This window comes from Numida meleagris, chromosome 1 (genome assembly GCF_002078875.1).
Source record: "Numida meleagris isolate 19003 breed g44 Domestic line chromosome 1, NumMel1.0, whole genome shotgun sequence".
NCBI lineage: Eukaryota > Metazoa > Chordata > Aves > Galliformes > Numididae > Numida > Numida meleagris.
In genome coordinates, this window is record NC_034409.1 from 128,212,825 (window position 1) to 128,234,136 (window position 21,312).

The 21,312-nt window shown below is 43.7% G+C and overlaps 2 protein-coding genes across 3 annotated transcripts in view; one reads left to right on the forward strand and one right to left on the reverse strand.

The window, feature by feature from the left end:
* CYFIP1 (cytoplasmic FMR1 interacting protein 1) overlaps nt 1-21,312 on the forward strand; it is a 68,604-nt gene that overhangs the window by 34,195 nt on the left and 13,097 nt on the right. For both annotated transcript variants that reach the window (XM_021412084.1, XM_021412093.1), the window contains exons 22-25: nt 396-595; nt 6,488-6,575; nt 17,564-17,707; nt 19,137-19,227. In XM_021412084.1, coding sequence (XP_021267759.1) covers nt 396-595; nt 6,488-6,575; nt 17,564-17,707; nt 19,137-19,227 — 523 coding nt within the window. The remainder of the gene's footprint in view (nt 1-395; nt 596-6,487; nt 6,576-17,563; nt 17,708-19,136; nt 19,228-21,312) is intronic.
* On the reverse strand, nt 9,712-16,420 carry LOC110406113 (fibronectin type III domain-containing protein 9-like). Its single transcript, XM_021412175.1, has 2 exons — nt 14,417-16,420; nt 9,712-12,006 (listed from the first exon to the last, which is right to left on the reverse strand). Exon 2 carries the CDS (start codon nt 11,876-11,878, stop codon nt 11,216-11,218), a length of 663 nt encoding a protein of 220 aa, XP_021267850.1. The 5' UTR covers nt 11,879-12,006; nt 14,417-16,420; the 3' UTR covers nt 9,712-11,215.

A 21,312-nucleotide genomic window follows, 5' to 3' on the forward strand; every position in this document is an offset into this window, starting at 1 on the left:
CAGAAATAGCTTTGTGGTTGCTTGTAATGTAGGTAATGCAGAAGCTGTTTCTTGATGTGTTTCTGACTCCACTTAAGTGTTGGAATTTAAACTTTAGCTTAGTTGGCCCATATCTGTATTTGAGACACCTGCCAGCAGTGCAGACAGGTCATACCCTCAGTGTCTCAGAGGGTTTGTCGGAATATAGACATAGAGGAGTCTTGGGAACACAGATTCCTTCCAGCTTTATCGTTAAACTAAGAGACTGGAGAGGAGTCAGCTGTCCGTTTTTCACTGATAGTCTCCTATTCGATCAAGGTTATTTATGTACTTTGTTGAGGTTCTCTACTTAGTTAAATTTACTGCTTGTTTTCTTTCCTCTTGATTTATTTATTTTTTTATTTATTTATTGGTAGGAGCTGGATGGCTTGATAGAAGTAAACAAGATGACTCACAAACTTCTGAGCAGATACATGACCTTGGACAGCTTCGACGCCATGTTCAGGGAAGCCAATCACAATGTGTCAGCCCCTTATGGACGAATCACTCTTCACGTATTTTGGGAACTCAATTACGATTTCCTTCCAAACTACTGCTACAATGGATCCACTAACAGGTTGGCATGGGAGCCTTTTGTTGGCAGCAGTTCTCTCGCTCTCCTGCAACTTCTCTCACAGCAAATGCTAACAAAATCCATCACCATTCATTTAGTGTATTTTTTGCTGCTAATGCTTTCCTTGAAATGAAGTAAAATGAGTCATTTTGCTAAGTACTGTCAAATGTATGAAAGACTGTTATTTGTCCATAGTAGAAATAGAATTTGGTTGCTGAGGTTACATTTGATGACATTTTATGACTTAGCTATGATATGCTGAAAATAAAGTGTGTCCAAAAATACTGCTACGTGCATGTCAGAAAGACATTTGGTAAACAGGATCCTCAACTGTGAGATGACGGAAGTAGAATTATATTCCTTGTTTCCACACTGATAAGAAGAAAAAGAGAAGAGTTCAGTGCTCACTGAATATGGTTTTATCTGCCTTGCTGCTGTCTTGCACATTTCTGGAACTTGTGGCTATTTCAAGACCAATGGTTGTGTCTTACTGAGCCTTCATTAGCCAAGGAAGTCTTACCTTGAAGCGTGTGTCTTTTTGAGCAGAGGAAACTCACCCTAGGTCATACAGAGAAGCTGTAAATTGTATTTCTTGCCATTTCTTTTTCTCAGGTGGTTAGTGCTACATTTAACAGTTTATCTTCTCTGATGGTGAGCTTTTCTTGTTGTACTCAGCTTATGGTAGCAGAAGAACAGAGTGTATCTGTAGTGGTTGAGCTTTGTTCCAGGTATCCTTCCTTCCTGCTGTTGCAGCCTTGAAGGAGAGTGAGTCATGGAAACGGGAAGCAAACAATAGGATTCAAAGTTTGAATGAGTGGAAGGCACAGCACTTGGGCTTCCTGATTTTGTGCTGTTTTTAGGATTTGTGTTGCTTTTGGCTTTTAAGCAAAACCCACTTGAAGCACTGTGAAGAGTCAGTAAAGCGATACTGAATGTTGAGCTGTGGGAGGAGGAGAAGCCTGTGCTCATCTTTCACTCTCCTTGAAGTGCCTTCTCTGTCTGACATGTTCTTCTTGATGGTTTTGTTGTGGTTTAGAGCCAAGATTCTGCCTGGAAAAAAAAAAAAAGTGAACGTTGTGTTGAAGTTTTAGCCAAGAAGCTTTTGTTACGCGAATCTGTTTGCACAGCAGTGTTGAATCTATTTCTGGGGAAGCTGCTGTGCATGTTGATGTGTCTGGAGATCAGCATTGGAACGTTCAATGTGATGTGTTAAGAATCACGTAAGCATAATATTAAAACAAAATCTTGATGAAAGGGTGATATTTCACATGGCAGCTTTAATAAAAGATGTTCAGTAACTCCTAGTACAAGTTATTCTCTGTTCATCTTGGCTGTAAAGACCATAATACTGATAGGACAGCTGCTTGTCTATTTAAAAACTGTGTGCACAATTGAGTTAGGCTGATCTTCAGGCTGGTTGGGTAGTTAATTCAGGATAATTAATTTAAGAGATACTTAAGGGAGGCAGATCTTGGGCAGATCTGTTTTCATCGCAGAGTAGCTCTGGTTTCAGGCAGAAACAGGAGTGTGATGAGAATTAATGTTAGACACACGATATGGTGCCCACTGGTATTTTTGCTGGTAGGGGGAACATGTAATTTCCAGCCCTCTTATAGATCTCGAGCACAGTCATTATTTCTGTTACTGCCTTGCTGTTAGCATGAGCTTTAGTTCTATGAGTTTTCTGTGTATTTAACTTAGCACAGGTAATTGTGTACACTCACATGGGTACCCAGTGACAAGCTCTGTGTGAGCTGTCAGTTTAACTCTTGACAGGTAATGAAAGTGTGTGTAAGCAAGGGAAGCAATGGAACAGTGAAAGGTTGGAAGAAAGAGAAATGAGTGTGGTGGAAAGTAGAGATGGAGATGTTGCTTGGGTTGGGGGCTGGAGGCAGAGGTCCCAGGCAATGTGTAGTACCTGTGCCTTGCCTTCTGTTAATTCGAGTGGAGCTGAGATGTGAGGGTTGTTCCTTTAAAGTTAGTGTGTTGGTCAGGTTACTTGTGCAGAGCATCTTTTTTTTGAAGCTTTCTTCCCAACAGTGCTTGAACTTGGTGATTTCAAACATTTGTAAGAGTTGAAACGTTTACAAAGCCTGTGGGTTTCATTCAGAGACTGCGGTTATTCCCGCAGAAGTATTGAAACATGTGGCATCTTTAATTATTTGGGCTTTAGGAATATTTTTATATGTGATAATGTCCTGAGATGAAACAATGAAGCTGCTATCAAAAGATCTAGCAATTTAATTATTGCAGTTGCTGCTTTTCTGAATGTTAGCGCGTTTTCGACCCTTTGCAGACTGTTTTTTCTTTTTCCCCATTGCTTTATCCAGTCCTTTTTTAAAGCTATGCGAAGCTTTCACATTCATGAGATGCTGTAGTGAGGGGTTCACAGGGAAGCTGTGTGCTGTATGAAAAGGCATCTCTCTTCGCTTTGTCCTGAAGCTGTGCTGGCCAGTTCTTACGCTGAGAGTGATCGTGAGCAGCCATTTCTCACTTGTCTTTTCTGTGTTGCTTGGGACTTCTTTTTAAGAGCTCTCTTCAGGTTTGCCCCCAATTGCCCACTTTTCCAAGCAAAAGGGCTTTCTGCACCATGAGATCTTTTCATAGTTCATGCCCATACCTGTGCTTTTTTCATCCCTCTCTATTTGCGGAACTAGGATGACTGGACTATCAGAGGATTCAGAGGGCCCAAGGGCAACTTACAGATTCTTCTTATTCATTCCTTTTTGAGTATTGCTGCTAGTGTTCCTTTTTTCTGCCACGTTTTCTGTCTTATTTTTGAGCTGACAGCATGCTTTGTGTTCAGGGTTAAGAAAGTGAGACAAGTGTAAGATAATCTAGATGTTTATTGGGATTGAGGATTTCTGTATTTCCTTGAAACACCAACGCAAGCTTCCCAAGACAGTGGTCAGTTGTGGAGCCCCATCTCTTCCCAACTCATTATACAAATCCTGAATTCTGTGGGGAATCTCACATAAGCCTCTAATGACCCTTTGAGCTACTGGAGGATTTTAACATTATCTTAATTTTGGAATGGGAATTATTTATCAATTTCTTTTGTCCAGCTATTATTTTACCACACCAAACCCAGGACCACTGAATTTTGAAATAATGTTGATAGTTCCTTTGTGATATTCAGGCATTTGATGTTTGAAAAGATTAAAGCAGAGCATCTTTGTATCAGTCCAATGCCTTAAGCCTCATGTTCCAGCTAAATGCACACTGCTGGAGCCTTTGCCTTCCCAGTTGGTCCGGTCTTCAGCTGAACTGTAGCGGCAGCAGTTCTGATTGAGCCAAAGCAATCACATCATCTCTGTGCTGCTCCAGTAGCATGCTTTGCTTTTCTCAGCAGCTTGGAGAAGAGGTCAAGGTTCATTAGCAGTGTCACACAAATGCTTTTAAAACGCAGTGTGCCATTTAACGTGCAGGCAGTTGTTCTTGACGTTCACGTTCAGGAAGCGTGCATCGGGTCTAGCATTCCTGTAGAGAAGAGGTGTAGGGGCTGTGCTTTGACGTGGTAGGCTGGGCAGGCTGGAGGTTGAAAAGATCCCTATCCATTAGACAGGGAAGTCCAGAAGGACGCTTTATGAGGTGGGAGGGAGGGAGGGATTCCTGTGAGGTGAAGCTCACAAAGTTTATGAATGAGGTTGTCAGATCTGGTGCCTGCGGTAGCAGGGAAGTGGGCTCATTAACCGCAGTGGTCCTTTTCAGATTTCTCCTTATATTCTTAAAGAGATGATGGCAGTTGGTTGTGAAGTGCTCCCCACAAACTCCTTTGTGGGAGGTATCACAGAAACAGTGACATAAAATGATTTAATTCTGAAAATACTTACTTTAGGGCTCATGTCATCCTTTAGCAATCACTGATGCAAAGCTCTGTTAAACCAGCAGGCTTTTCATCCACTTAATCTACTTTGGCTGCTTACAACCTTGTTGATTAAAATAGATAAATTACTGAGATCGTCAACAGTGATTAAAAATGAGAAGAACTGATTATCCTGTAATGTGCCAAAACCTGCAGCCAGCAGCGCTGGAGGGAAAGTAAAATCTACCTCACTTGATCATTGGTATTCAGAGAGTTGATTCCTCAGTCCTTGAAAGTGATATTTCTGTTTCTTGGAAGAGGAGCAGGAGGAAGGCAACCTGCAGGATGTCAAAAAGAAAACACATCTGCTTGTCGAAAACATTTGAAGAGTGCAAGTGATGCTGAACTGTAATGGTTTCTGTATATTCTTTTAGTGTTGTGGGAAGAAATCACAGAATGGTTTGGGTTAGAAAGGACCTCAAAGCCCACCCAGCCCCACCCCCAGCCATGGGCAGGGCTGCCCCCCACCAGCTCAGGCTGCACAGGGCCCCATCCAACCTGGCCTTGAGCGCCTCCAGGGATGGGGCACCACAGCTTCTCTGGGCAGCCTGTGCCAGTGCCTCACCACTCTCTGAGTAAAGAGTTTCCTACTAATATCTAATTCAAGCTAGGTTTATTTGAAGTTATACATTCTCAGAGGAATGATTCATAGAATGAATCATAGAATGGCCTGGGTTGAAAAGGACCTCAAGGATCATCGAGTTTCAACCCCCCTGCTAAGTGCAGGGTTGCCAACCACTAGACCAGGCTGCCCAGAGCCACATCCAGTCTGGCCTTGAACACCTCCAGGGATGGGGCATCCACAACCCCCCTGGCAACCTGTTCCAGTGCGTCACCACCCTCTGTGTGAAAAACTTCCTCATAATATCTAACCTACATCTCCCCTGTCTCAGTTTAAAACCGTTCCCCCTTGTCCTATCGCTGCCCACCCTCGTGAGCAATCAGTCCCCCTCCTGTTTATACGCTCCCTTCAAGTATTGGAAGGCCACAGTGAGGTCTCCCCGGAGCCTTCTCTTCTCCAAATTAAACAAGCCCAACAATTCAGGTTACTCAGAAATAAAATGGAGTGGAAATAATTTTAAACAACATGATACAATTTGTTCATGTTTGGGTGAAACAGATTTTGTTTAGGGTAGCTGTTCCTGTTTTCAGCTACAAAATTGTCATAAATAGAATACCTACATATTTACAAGGGGAAGTGATTAATGAATCATTTATTTTGTGTGTTAATTTAATTCAGACATATTTAAAACAAAAACACATCCAGGTACAGTATTATCTTTCAGTGTTATAATGTGCTGCAAACTTCCCTTTCTGAAACCTTTTCCTAAATGCTTTGTTTTAGACACTGTCAGCTGGAACAGCTTGACTCGATGCAAACAGTTGATGTACCATTCTTAAATGACTTGTTTTCAGCTTCCCTACGCCTGTGCAACTTTGTGCAATGTACCAAGAAATGCCTAACCCATAAACACCTCCACCCTGTCACTCATTTTGTTTCATTTACTTTTAAAGCAGAATTAGAGTTGTAGTAGATGTTGACTTCTTCCTCCACTAAAACTGTAGTGCTGTAAAATGTGAATTACGTGGTTACGTGGCACTATCAGAGGGCTGATAGTTCAGGAGAGGATTCAGACTGGCAGATTCTCAAGCTCTTGGAGCCCTTGGTTCAGAGTAGAGTGTTGGTTCATGTCTTTGGCAAAATTCCATATCCTTGTAGTTCTTTTCCCCTTTTACGATGTACAGCGGCAACACTGTTAGTTAGGCATGGTTTGTGTTGCTACGTACATATTAGAACATCAGTGAAGTGTGATGAAACGTTCAAACCACTAGTATGGCCTTTGAGTTTTGCACTGTGCTCAGGTGTTTGGGCGTTGCAGGCTCTGTGCTTCCCCATCCTCAGGTCTGAAAGGCTACCGGTCTGACTTTGATGTTACACATAGACAACAGTAGTGTACAGGATAAGGTGCGTTAGACACACACCTAATAATCAAAGTGTTAATAATGATGTCTCTGTTTTATTACTGTAGATTCGTTCGGACTGTGCTACCATTTTCTCAGGAGTTCCAGAGAGATAAACAGCCCAATGCTCAGCCCCAGTATCTCTACGGATCAAAGGTTGGAGTTTATTCCTTTCATGTTTATGGTTTGCCAGTATTTTAAGGGTATTGTTTCACATTAACATTAATAAAATACTCATATGTTTTATGAATATGACAGTTACTAGAAATGGGCTTGAATGCATTCTGTGTCTGTGTTAAATTCAGCGTACACTTTGTTTTTAGACTTTGCCATGAAGTTCACAATATGTTTTAGGCAAAATGCAAGTGATTAGTCTGATGGTTAGTCTGATCTGACAGCTAAAAACAGCTCCTCCTCTCAACCACCTTGCGCTGCAGTTGCTCATAGTGGCAGAGCAGGCTCAAAGAATGGTCAGCTGGGGAAAGGAGAATGAGAGCCTATCCTGAGTGCAGCCACTTCCGTGCCTCACTGCTGAAGGTTGTGGTAGCAAGAGAGAAAGGAGCAGGTGGGAAAACAGCTTCAGTTATTGCCTGACATAGCAGGAATATAGACTCTGACTGTCCTAAAATATCAGATATTAAACTGCTTAAATTGTTTTGGAGAAAACGTAACATTTCTTTGGCAACTTCAACCCAAGGATGTCACAGTCTTTCTGATGAGCTTGGTGTTCTGGCCAGCTCATCTCCTCATCTTGTATCAGCCTCGTGGTGCTTTGCAGGTTCGTGCCAGATTTCTGCAGATGCCTGTGTGATTTGTTGTGTACTCTGTGCAGTTACACATCTTAGTCATAATGAGTGTGCTGCTCGTATAAAATGTTCATGTTTTAACATATAATAGAGTTGGAAAAAAATTCACCTTTTTAAATATTATTTTTAATATGGAACAGAAACAGCTGATCATCTGGTCCTGTGAAAAGTGTTTTTATGTAATTGTTCTCTAACTGGCAGTGGTAAATTATAGGAGCGCAGGATTCTCTTACATTAGAGTTATTGTGTTCTTTACTATTTTAGGAGTTTGCCAGATGCTGTGTAAAGAGCAAAAAGCTCACTGAATTTAGTACGGATTGCTAACGTAATTTATCTAAATGATGCTACAGTGGGCCGAGTGAGGAGGATTTAACAGGGACCCTTTTTTATCAGTCAGTTTACATTATAAAAATGAGTTTAGTAATCTTTACTTAGAGCCATACGTTTTTTAGATACCTGATTATTTTTCAATATTGCTATGAGCAGGAGCCATCAAAGGGCTGCTTAGGTGTGTTTCTGGAGCAAGTTTTGTAACAAGATGCACCTGTATGAGCAAAGATTCCTTACTTCACGTAGTTCTGAATTTTTACAAAAGTATAAATTTTTTTCTTGAGTCTAGTGCATTTTGGAATTGAGAATATCAGAATGGAATTCTAAGAGGGAAATTTCTATGTACATAGCAAATAGCAGATGGAATTTCTTACGTGCTGGGTGCTACAAATTCCAGTGTGATATTGCTGTGAGATATTCTGTGTGCTGTACAGCCAGTAGATGCACTCTGTGACAAGCTTTGAGTCCTTTAACTGTTAAACTGTTCAACTGCTGCATGACTGGGTAATAGAGGAATAGGGAATAGCTGTGTATTTATTTTTATCGTCTTTCTGAGTTCTTGAACTACTCATGAAATTCTAGTAAGCACTTTGTATTGATTAAATACCCAAGGAATATGTATGGGTTTTTTTGTTTTTTTTTTTTTTCTTATTGGATTTTTTGTTTGTTTGTTTGGTTTTAAGCAATTGTTGATGTTTATTTAGGTCAAGACAGAGGCATGGTAGTTTCCTGTGCATGCATATACTTATGCATATATGGGATTGTAATAGACTTGCACTTGCTGTGCAGTATTATTGCATAAGCTCGGTGCTTGTTTGGGAATCACTAAAGATATTTCTAGTTTTGCTCTCAAGGGGTTCACTCATTCTCATATATTTCTACACGAGTCAAATCATTTGGCCTATGTTAGTGTGTATTCGTGTTCAGCATAGACAGTTGTGTCCACATTCTCTACTGCATCCAAAGTTTTCTGAGCAGTATCTTCATTATCAAAACAGAAGACCGCAGGTATAACTTATTCTGGCTGAGCTGGGAACAGAACTGGAGACTGAAAGGAGCTATCGGCCTTGTAAGTGAGCAGGAGTATTTTGAAAGCTCCTTGAATATGGACATTGTAATCCCCTTGTGCCATTGAAATTTGTGTAGGATTAGCAAAATGAATGTCTGCAGAATGAAATTTGACAGTGTTGACTGGATGCATGAAACAGTAATGCAGGTCTAAGAAATAGTCTCTTCTGGGCATTCGGAGCTAACATTATGTGTGAATGAATTGTAGAATTGTAAAATATCCTAAAGTGGAAGGGGCACACAAGGATCATAGAGTCCAGCCCCTGGCTCTGCATAAGACTATCCAGAAATCAAACCCTGTGTCTGAGAGCAGTGTCCAAACACTTTTTGAACTCCAACAGCTTGGGGCCATGCCCACTGCCCTGGGCAGCCTGTTCCATGCCCACCACCCTCTGGTGCAGAACCTTTCCCTAAGCCCCAGCTGCCCCTCCCCTGACAGCTCCATGCCGTTCCCTCGGGCCCTGTCGCTGTCCCAGAGAGCAGAGCTCAGCGCTGCCCCTCTGCTCCCTGTGAGGAGGTCCAGCCACCATGAGGCCTCCCCTCAGCTCCTCTGCACTGGGCTGAGCACACCCAGGGGCCTCAGCCTCTCCTCACACACCCTGCCCTACAGATCCCTCACTGTCTTCGTAGCCCTTCTTTGGACACTCTTTAACAGTTTTATGTCCTTTCTGTGAGAGTCACTTCCCTTGTCTGGCTGTCAGTGCTGTGCTTGCGGCACCCCCAGGGTATGTTTTGCAAGAGCACCAGATTGTAAAGTGCCTGGTTCTGTAGACCAGAATTTAATAGTCAGCTTTCTGCCTTAAACAACACTTGCTGAACTTTTTCACGCTTGTATGTCTTCTGCACTCTGTATGTGCTAATTTATTTATTTAGTGGAAAAAAACAGCCCTTTGGAAAGTACTTCTCAATATAAAGATAATGCTTTCTATCCCTACTGGTGTGCAAATAAACACCAGTTTGCTCCATGTTGCATCTTGTTATCAGCTGAATTGTTAATTAAAATCTTTGCCCCTCCCCCACCCTTACCCATTTTTGGAAGCAAACTTGTAGTGTTTCCCTCACGTTCTGAAGAGTTTATCAGTGTGTTTCATGATTCACCCTGACTTGAAACAACAGAGAAGTGCTGTCATCTTCATGGTTTATTTAAGATTGGTGTCAGACAAACGCTTGTCAGCTGGAGGAAGTGCTGTGCAGGGATGGAGAAGACGCTGCTGCCAACTCAATGCGACAAAGATGCCTTCTGAGGTGTTTCTTAAAAGTAATACCCTCCCTTTATTTGGCACACCTTTCTGCATATTGTACCTGTCCTAGGAGAGAAAATAAGCATCGCACTTAGGTGCGCTCATCTGTTTCCAGCAAGATGAGGGTTGAGGTCTTTCAGGAGCTGTGGGAAATGTGACCAAAATCGAGCAGCTGCAGAGCACTGCTGCCTGCTGGGACGTGTGTTGGCCGTGCAGCCACTCGGCCTGCATCTCTGCTGGCACCGCTAAGCTGTGTCAGTGGAGCAGGCTGTACGTGGATGTCTGTGTCAGTGGCAGCTTAAAATACCGGCAGGCACAGTGAGTGTGTCCTTGTTTTAGAAATCCCGTGTTACACAGCAATGCAAAGATTTACTACGTTTTTTTGGGGGAATGTAAAGAGATTTAAAACGGGGCGGCATAAGTGAGACAAGATGCATCATTTTGCAAAGGTGAACAGGCTGCTGTCTGAGAGCTTTACTTGATACTTTGCCATGAAGTCCAAGGCAGAGTGAGATGATGAGCAGATTTGGTTGTTACGAACAGGAAATGCATTTCAGCATGTTATTTCCTCACCCCTTGGCTATACAAAGCTTAGAGTATGGTTGGATGGAAACTGGCAGTTGCTGAATGAGTTCTGTCATCGAAACTGGAGGGCAGAGGAGGAGGAGGGACCAGGAGCTGCATCTCTGAACTGCATTGCCTCTGCAGGGAATCACTTGCCTGCAGTGCAGGAAGGAGCTGCTGGTGGGAGCCAAAGGGTGCCAAGTAACGTAGCCTGGAGCATCTCTCACGTTGTGTGGAAGTGTCCTTGCAGAAGTGCTGTATTGTATGTGTTTGGCTGAGCGGAGATTTCTGACAGATGATAGAATACCAGGAAAATCCAATGAGTGTAGCTTATGTGCTGTGACTGAGCCCTCGCTGAGAGTGGGTGCTATCGAGATCACCGGGGCCGGCGAGGTTCTTGGAGTGAGAAGTGGTCAGAATTGGGCAGTGATGCACGTACCAGCTAGATGTCATGCTCAGGGTGTGTGCTTCAATATAGCAAACCAGGCTTTCATGTGGAAATATCTATTCTTATTTGTATTTGTTAGGAAAAAAAAGGAATTAAAAATTAACCTGGTCGCAGTTTATATTTCTTTTTATGTCTTTTTGTTCATTTAGATGAAAGAAAAACAAGCAAATCCTCCCCAAGAGTGCAAGCCCATGGCTTGCTCCACGCTTCTTTAACTAGCAAACTTCTGGGGAACCTCAGCCTTTGCCTGGGGCAGGAGTGGCTGCATATGGGCATTGGGAAGGGCCGCGAAGGCAGCATGCTCAGCTAGGAGCACTGCTCTGCCGTGACCTAAGGTTCCTAACTGACAGCGGGGCACTGCCTTGCAGCTGGCACTCGTTCCCGGCTGCTGGAGACCAGCTGGCCAGGCTCCCTGCAGGCTGCGGGATTCTCAATGATGGTGGCCAGCTGGATGCCATCTGGCTGCCTCTCCTCGCTGTCCTGCAGCACTTGGCTCTCCCCGCTGGGCTCCTCCAAGCCATGTGCCAGGCCTTTGGTCCGCGCCTCCTGCCGGGAGGCCCCGGCTCGCGCCCGTGACCGCTCCCGCCTCGTGCGGCACAGCAGGTGCAGGCAGCCGTAGAGGAGGACTGCGGCGATGATGAGCAGCAGGAGGCTGCTGGCCAACCAGATGCCCAACGCCAGCTCCTTCTTGGTGGTGCTGGCAGATGCTGGGTCTCGTTCCAGCGTGTTGAACACCCGGCACTGGTCGCTGGAGGGGCTGGCAGACTGGCAGGTGACGCAGAGGAGGTACGTGGTCAGCGGGGTGAGGTTTTCCACCACAAATGAGGAGCGGCTGGCAGGCACCCTCTCCTCCTTCTGGAAGCTCTTCCTGGAGTAGCTGGACAGCACGCTGTTCCAGTTGGGGTGGTACATGACACTGTAAAAGCTGTCGGCACAGCCGGCCATTCTGGGCCAAATCACCATCGCCGTGTTTCCTGTGATGTTCTGGATGGTTATTCCCATTGCGGCGCTGCTGTTGTGTATTGGCTTTCCCAGCAGCAATATCCCTCTTTGGGAAGGGGGAATTATTGCTTCCCCGGATGATAGCTGAGACGCTGCAGCACAGGGGATGCTGTGTGGATCGTAGCACTCTGTAATTCAAGGAAGGAATTTGTTAGGAAACAATGCTCTTAGCTTTAAACTACGTAGTTCTTTGCCAAGTTGAAGGCTAAATACATGCCAGTATTAATTCAGCCATAGCTGCTGCCTGTCCAGGTGACCAGCTGTATCTTGTCTCTCTGAGAGACGGTGCGTTTTGCTGGGTTTGGCTTCAGGGAGCCGCTTTCTTCCAAAGGGATTTTCGTATTACCGTGCCCTCATAACATGGAGCCAAGGGCTGTTGGCCATCAGCATCCCGTTCAGAATTTGCCTCCTCGCTTTTATGTGCATAAATGCGATACAGTCCCTAAAATAAAGTCTGTGGGTGTTTTGGCCAGAGGAGTTTGCATTCAGGTGACATCAGGTGAAACAAAAACTCCTCAAGACTGTAAACATCCTTTACAGTTTTGAAAGATGCAGCCATCCAACAGGAAAAAAGTGAATAATCAGAAGTTGAAACGGATGCATTAATACATCTCTTCTTTGGAGCAATGCTAGGGTATTCTGGTTAGTAAAACAAAAATTTCTATTAGGAAAAAAAATCTTTGCATCCAGCCTAATCTTATGCTGAGAAACATTGTTATGAAAAAGTGACGTTGAACCCTAAACCAAACTGAGACTCTTGTCTGGATTGGCATTAGACTGAAGACAGCCAGATGAGCCACGCCACTAATTAACTCCTTACCTGTTGCAGTTAATATTTGCCTGATGAGTGTGTTGATACGTGGGGTTTAGGTTGGGATTTTTTTGTTGGAGTGTGGGGATGGGAGGTTGGTTTTGTATTTGTTGGGTTTTTTTTTTTTTGATGATTTTTTAAAAAGATATGCAGCATTTGTTTTTTCTCTCTGAGTATCTAACATTTTTATTTTCTTTATGTGGTTTCTGTAATCTGAAAGCTTGCTTTCATGAGCAATGAATTTTCTTACTTGGCAAGGGAGGGATGGCAAGAGTGGCAATTGAGTGATAAATTCCTGCGGCCGCCCACAAGTCTTTGATTTTTGCCAGTTGTGGCTAACTGAAAAACAAAACAGCATGCGGAGCCATCACCAGCCAGTATTTTTATCTCCCATACTGTTTTACATTAAGTACATGTTCCCTGATGTTCTCCTTTCCTGCAGGTGAGTTAGCAGCTCTCTATCCACAGCTAAGGCAGCTGCTGGGATGGCCGCACACTGTTGGCGTCAGTCACAGTGCTCAGCCCTGATGCCCTCTGGAAGAGCTTTCTCAAGCTGGGGTTAGTTGGTGAAAGACAGCTTTCATCATTGTAGCGCCTTTTTTTTTTTTTATTGCTAATGTTCTTTCCTATGCAAAGTCTTGATATTAGGAAAAATTTATTCTCCAGAAGAGAGGTGAGGCACTGGCACAGGCTGCCCAGGGTGGTGGTGGAGTCACCATCCATGGAGGTGTTCAAGAACCGTGTGGATGTGGCACTGAGTACGTGGCCAGTGGGCATGGTGGGGGTGGGCTGATGGTTGGACTGGGTGATCTGAGAGGCCAATTCCAACCTTAATGATTCTGTGATGGGACGTAGTGCCATGGTCCGTCTGCCTTGAACTCAGGCACTTGTCTAATAATCCTCCTCATAACAGAATGAACATTAGGAAAACTGCCGGTATTTTGAGATTCTAGGTAACAGCACATTTCATTGTTTATGACTTCGTTATAAAAAGGAGTGATTTTCTTTTTTATGATCCATGTTAAGCTGTTAGGTCTCCTGGCTAAGGAACAACGGACTGTCCACATTTCTCCTGAAGAAGAAAGTTTATAAAATTTGCTCGTAACATTTTGAGGTTATTCTGTGATACTTGTATTGTATTTTACACTAGATGGGAGGCTGGCAAAAGAGCGATCATTTTATTGGGACCTCGCTAGTGGCGTTGCATTATTAATAAGAATATCTTTGATGTGTGAATGTTGTTGCTCGAGGCTTTTGGATTGTAGTTACTGGGCAGCAGGTAGAAGATGCACGTCTGTTTTCATACAGAACCTCAGATTTGACCGACTGAGGCAGGTGCTGCCTTCCTGATCAAGTTAAGTACACTCTTTTTAGTACAGCAACAGGATAAAGGAACTGAGTTTGCTGTCAGAACAAACAGACACATTTTGACATGTAACTGACTTCTGAACATCAGTAAAAGCAGAGCTTTTCCTTGCTTAGTTGTCTCCTTTCTAGCTGGTGAATCCCAGTTGTTTAAATATATATATTTTTAAATAGAATGCTTCCTAGTACTGTCGAGAAACATTTATTCATCACAGCATTTTCTAAGCAGAGTATTTGGTACTTAACTAAATAACCGAAAAACCAATATTGCTGTTATTATAACACATTGTAACAAGATGCATAATTAGGAGCAAGTAAATATTTGGAAAATGCATCTGGTGTTTTCCGAAGTCAGTACTTACAATCACTCCGTGGCAGAAATGTTGGAACAGGACTACCAGGTGGTGATGCCGTGAAAATGAATGAACAGGCACCGAACGTTCTGCATCGCTTTCCTCGGGAGTTACTGCTTCATGCTGTCTGTTGCCACTTTGCTTTCTCTTCCCTTCAGATTCCAGGGACTGAGTTCTCACTGCTCACTCCCGTCTCTTTCCCCACGGTGCTGCTGGTGCATGGTTTCTTTGCCTCTTCTACTTAAATTCAGGCAGGGCCACATCTTGTCTAGAGGTGCTGTTGCCTTGGTTTTCAGAGAACACGGAGGAGAAGAATGCTGTCCTTTCCCCCCTCCTTTGCTTGCCTCACGTTGGGCAGCACACTGCCTGCACATCCCCGTTATATGCTCCCGTGCCTGTACCGGTGATGCTGTGAGTGATTAATGCTAGCACTTGGATGACATCAGCAACCAGCAACTCTTTTCTTTTTTTTTTTTTTTTTTTTTGTTCTGTTCAGTTTCAGGAGGGGAGGGAGCAAGGCGTAGCTGAATAAACGTGAGCTCCCTCTCTCTTCCTTCCCCTCCCTCCATGTAGGCATTTTCCCTCAGTGTTTTATGGTTTTGTGCATCATGGGGGGGAATTTTTTTTATGGTTTTGTGCATCATGGGGGGGGAAGCAGCGGTGCTGTGTGATGGGGTTTTCTAAATCCCAGGCCCTGCCTTGCTCGCTGCTGATCCAGTGCTTACAGGTAGACGATGTCAGGTGCTTCTCTGCAAAGGTTACGTGGAAAGAAAATGTGTTGTTAGATTGGCAGACTTATAGTTACACATTGGTGAGTTATTTATAACGAAACCATGTTTTTAGGGCTTGTCTTTCTGTGACAAATTTCTGTTGTGTGAAGGGAGCTCCCTTCTAACCAGCAGCACAGAGAGCTTGTGGCAGTGGGATGCTTTAAGCCAGCGAAGGAAAATTCTCTGCGCTGTGGCTGAAATAGTTTGGACATGTTTAATGTGTAGATCTACCTGACTGGGAACATCAAGAGAAAGAGAAGAAATCTTCCTTTTCTGGGATACCTCTGTAAAATGCCTCATATGTTGGGACGTTTGTCTGCACATGTAATGTTTCACCAGTTCTCATCTTATTCAGTGCCCCAGATCCTCTCAGTGTGAGCAGAAATCTGCTCACAAGTAGTTTTTTTGTATGTGAGGGACTTCAGCTTCATGCTGTCCAGTTGCTGGGAGTTTGGAATTGAGTCTTTTCATCGGCTCTCATCCAGCTGCAGGAGTGTGAGTGTTGCACGTGGAGGCTAATAATTAGCTACGTGTCTATTTTAAGTTGCATTCATGGAAAAGATGGCTGAGAATGTGCAAACACTCCTCCACAAAAGCAACACGATTCTGTCTTTAGCACTGTCTTCAAAGAGTGGCATAAGGCACCTTGGGTGTCAGCCAGGGCAGGGCTGCCTCTAGCAGGTTGCTCAGGGCTGTGGCCCTGGACATCTCCAAGGACAGAGACTGCACAGCCTCTCTATTTGACCACTTTCACAGTAATTACGTGTTTAACTGGAGTTTCCCATTTGTGCTCTCTTGTCCTGGCACTGGGCTCTGAGCAGAGCCCAGCTCCCTTACTGCCCCACCAAGTACACGTACACATGGATGAGGTCCCTCTGAATCGCCTTCTCTCCAGGCTGACCAACCTAGCTCTCTCTCTCCTTGTAGAACAGATGCTCCAGCCCTTAATTATCTCTGTGGCTCTTTGCTGGACTACAGGTGAAGTTGGCCAACTCCCCTTTGATCCACAGCTTTAGCAAACATTTTGTAAATCCCTACCCAGCATCAGTTTGTTTATTTCTGCATACACTTTGATGTAGCCAAGCGCCTGATCCCCATTACCAATACAAGCTGTGGGACATAAGGATAGAGCACAGGCCTGCTGAAGAAGACCTGGGGGTACTGGTGGATGGCAAGCTGGGCATGAGCCAGCAATGTGCCCTCACAGCCCAGAAAGCCAACCATATCCTGGGCTGCATCAAAAGAAGCGTGGTCAGCAGGACAAGGGAGGTAATCTTGCCCCTCTGCTCTGCACTGATGAGGCCTCACCTGGAGTACTGCATCCAGATGTGGAGTCCTCAGTACAGGAGAGACGTGGACCTGTTGGAGCGTGTCCAGAGGAGGGCTGCAGAAATGATCCAAGGAATGGAACACATCCCCTATGAGGACAGGCTGAGAGAGCTGGGGCTGTTCAGCCTGGAGATGAGAAGGCTCCGGGGAGACCCGAGAGTGGCCTGTCAGTATCTAAATGGGAGATATGAGAAAGAAGGAGACAGACTCTTCAGGAGGGTCTGTTGTGATAGGACAAGTGGAAATGGTTTCAAACCAAAAGTGGGGACATTTAGGTTGGATATAAGAAAGAAGCTTTTTACGGTGAGGGTGGTGAGGCAGTGGCACAGGTTGTCCAGAGAGATGGTGGATCCCTGTCCCTGGAGATGCTCAAGGTCAGGCTGGACGGGGCTCTGAGCACCTTGCGTAGCTGTAGGTGTCTCTGTTCATTGCAGGGTGGTTGGACTAGGTGACCTTTAAGGGTCCCTTCTAACTTGATTCTGTGTTTCTTTATAAACTGAAGAATTTCTGTGAGGTTACATCCCTGACTTGGATTTGCTTTAATCTTGTGTACGGCTGGGGGGTTTGAAGAAGAGAGATCTTTATTAATTAGCTGGTGAGAGCAGTAACTGGAAAAGGCTGTTTTTTGTAATCAGCTCCTGAGAGGTTTACAACACCTATTGTGAGCTGAAAATAGAACTCACTTCTTTCAAGATGTGTTGTACATAAAATGGACTGTGTAGGAACAGAAGCTGTGCTTTAAATTCATGTACCCTTCATCCTTTTCTGCTTGTGTAAACAGAAAAATACATGAGGGAATGTTTGTGACTCTATAAATGTCAAGTGAGGGATGTCTGGTGAAACAATGTTGCTTACGGGTTTTTCTTGCTTAGCAAGGGAGTTCCTGCCTTACAAAAAGGAAGCTTTATATTTTAACTTCCTGGATAGAGAGTGAGAAACAAGGCTGTTATTTTACGTTGTTCTTAATATGCTAAAAAAATGCTGTTTGAATGAGATTATTCTTAAGATGCAGTCAACTGAGATTTTCATTAACCCAATCTGTTTTTCCTCATTTCAGGCGCTGAATCTGGCATATTCGAGCATCTACAGCAACTACAGGAATTTTGTTGGCCCCCCTCACTTTAAAGTCATCTGTAGGCTTCTTGGCTATCAGGGGATTGCTGTGGTGATGGAGGAGCTGCTGAAAGTCGTCAAGAGCCTGGTATGCCATTGTCTGTCAGTTTTGCTATTCCAAACGGCTTCTGGTAGGAAATATCTTAAAAATAATAAAATGAAAGTAGGATTTCTAAGGAAACTAAGATCTCAGCTTAAATTAAAATTTTACGCCCACTGAAGCTCAATATAAGCTGTAGTTGGGAATACTCAGTGTCTCGTGAAAGCAATAGAAGATATGCCTTGGGAAGCTGAGCAGTGTTTTGAAAATCTTGAATTCTGCTTTGGGGATTAATTTAATTTGTGGAGATCTACGCTGCTGGGTCCTGGGTAAACTCTGGAAAAGTATAAATATTTCAAATGAGTTGGTTTCAACTGAAAAAAAAGAAGTACTGTAAATTTACTCTCTCAGAATGCTTCAGAGCAGCTGGAGTGCGCTTTCTGCCTTCTGTGACCTTAGGACTTTGATTAATAATGTCACTGACAGATGACTCTTAATCACAAGGAAGGCTTAATCTCCATGCTTGATCTAGCAGTGAGTAGCATCAGGCCTATTCAGAGCATTGGATGCTGGAGAGGTTATCCGTACAGCCTGTGTATCTAGTACTGGAAATGGCCTTCTTTCTAACTAGGAGGTTGGGTGGCTGTTTGTTCAGTGTATTATGAATATCTTTGTATACAGTCATAATGCATGGCTGGTAAGTTTAAGCGACAGGAATGGTCTTTTCCTCCCTGCTCCTGTTTCTGTAAGGAGCACGCTGCCAATATAGTCCAACTGTAACAGGTGCACAGTTGTACTGTTCGTAATCTCACTTTAGATGGTTGACATATTGTTTATTGTCATTCCAACAATGTTCTAAGTACATTTTTGAAATGCTGGAAAGGATGGAGCCTGTTTAAAGGAGTGCTATGGTATAATATGGTATATTGGTGTATGGTAAATAAATAATGGTGTGTGGGTGTGTATATATATATATATATATGCCAAAGCAGGCTCCCTACATCAGGTTGACCCATCTGGACGCTTACCTGAGAAACCTACTGTAGGGAGCCTGCTTTGCAGAGGGGTTGGACTCGATGATCTCTGGAGCTGTGAATGCTCAGATGCTGGGAGATAGGCGTCTAGTGGAGGGAAGGTAAACTGTGAACTGGAGCTGTGTCTTAACTGGTGTGCCTGGAATAGCTAGTTTAAGCCGTTACAGACGTGCCTCATGCTAAGCGTTGTTCTTTTGCTGCTTTTGAAAACATTCAGATGAACTTGTTTACCAAAATCAAAAAGTTGGTTAGACAATAGAGACTGGCTGCGAGAAAAGTTGATGATTTCCTGTACTTTCTTTCCCTTCCTGGCTTTAGCCGTTGAGCCACTCTTCTTGTAGCAAAAAGCAGCTAATACCATATGAAGGAAAGTGCAGCTGTATTCATTTGGAAGAGTGTAGTTTTTGAAGGTGACATGTTAACAAGCTCCTCTTCTCTCTTAGTTACAAGGGACAATTCTTCAGTATGTCAAGACTCTGATGGAAGTGATGCCTAAGATCTGTCGGTTGCCAAGACATGAGTATGGTTCTCCAGGTTAGTTCACGTTTGGTCTTACTGTAAACTTAATACAATTATACTGATTACCATTTTCTGGATTATATGTACCTCTGTCCCTCCCTCTCTTCTCTGTCCCGTTAATCAGAACTTAGTCATTGTGTTCAGATCAAGTATCGTTAAAGACTGAGCTTTCAGAAAATACTTAATAAAGGATTAGATGGTGTTTTACAACTTTAGTCCTTAAGGAAAATGAAAGGATGGCTGTCTATAGACAGCCTTATGGCATGATTTCCTTGAGCTGGGATATCCACAATCGTTTCTGATTCTAGTCTTTCTCACAAGCATGCTGAGCTTTCCCTCTGCAAGTTAGCCCTTTGCACCAGTGCTGTTTAAATGTCTCATTTAGATAATCCTGACTCTCCAGAAAAGCCTTCATTTCCTCTTGCTTTACCCTTATGAAATGTGAGATAAAAGGAACATTACTGCTGAGGGGCAGACTGGTCCTGCCAGAACAGTTGTGTCAGAAGGTTGTGCAGGGAGCACCTCGGCCCGCTAACAGGAGGCGTAACAGCTGCAAGAAGAAACGTCTCTGAAAGTTATATGCCACTATGGGGAAATAATTGGCTAATTAGTATTTATCACATTGTTCTCTGAAATTTTGAAACTGCTTCCCCCCCACCTTCAAAATATTCCTCCTCCGCAATATCTAATTAACACAAATTAATCTTTTAATCTTTCCATGTGCCACCCACCTTCTGAGCATAGCTTTATTATTTCAGAGTTGCTCTGGTTTATTAAATGCCACTCCAAATGGAGTAAGGTTGTTTTTTCTACTTCCCACAGCTTGCTTGACGCTCATTACCAATGTTAAATGAAGTCGAGGACTCACTAAGTGTTTCCTTCCTGTTTTTCTCCCCGGAGCATAGAAATGGATGACTCATGGTACTTGCAGCTTAAAAATAATCTTTCTGAGGTTTTTAGCCACTCATTAAGGCCTGACCACAGTAGTATATATTCTGAGATACAGATTCTGCATCACCAGGGTTTGAGGTGCTGCAGGTGAGGTTAGGAAGCCTGTATTCTCTTGCCAGAAATCCTCAACTTAAAGAAGTATTAGGGACTTAAGCAGAAACTTTCTCCTGAGGTAAAAAGGCAGTCTATCCTATAAGAAAGGCAAAACTTGACTTGTGTGACTATTCATAGGGATGATCTACTCTTGCTGCAGGTCCTAAGCCTTTTAAAATCCTTCTTAGCATTCCTGTTTTCTAGAGATCGCTAATAACCTTGAGCTCGTAATTACTCCTAGAAAAGAGATCCTCTGTGATTAGATTCCTGCTGTCCTGAGATGTCAGAGCTCTTCGTGTTACGGTAGAAGACAGCAACTTCAATTGGAATGGGTCTCAAAAAACCCACTTGATTCTGTGCTCCTCAGCACTTCTGTGGCTAGTGCACAGGCAGATTTTGTCCTGACAGGGGTATTTTTCTGTACTGAAATATTTCTAGCAAAGAACACTTAATAACTTCCCAGAAAGTCCCTTCTAAGAAGCAGCAGAGGCTGTCTTTGTGGCACTGTCACAGCTTTTCCCTGTTCTTTCTGAAGCTACTAAACAGAAAATGTGTGTGGAAGCTCAGGGGGGTTTTCATCCGACTGCAGCATCACTGAAGAATTGCACTGCTGCCTCTGGAGCCTTTCCATCATGAGCTGCCTGCCCTTGGAGCGTGTCTGATTGATGAGGGAAAATGTTCTCTGTGATGGCGACCTGCTGTAGATTTTAGCCCTAGTCTGGCACGCTGAGAGGAGCTGTCATAGTGTGAAAAGGAAAGGCTCAACCCGGGTTTGATTCAAAACACTGTCCTCTCTTCTCTGTGCTAAATTCTCCTCTGTGCAGTTTTTGCCACTTGATCACCTTGTTCATTTGGCTCATGCTGAAAATGCAAGCAAGTGCATGCCAACTGTTGTTTCTCACCTTTTCTGCCTCTGGCAGCCTGCTGCAGAAGCAGTGTTCAGTAGTTGTAGTGGTAGGTTTGCGTCCTACAGAGTGTGTTTGTGTGCTGCTTTTCATCCATAACAACTCATTTAATCACTACTTTATACCTGCCGCTGCCTACACATAAAGGCCA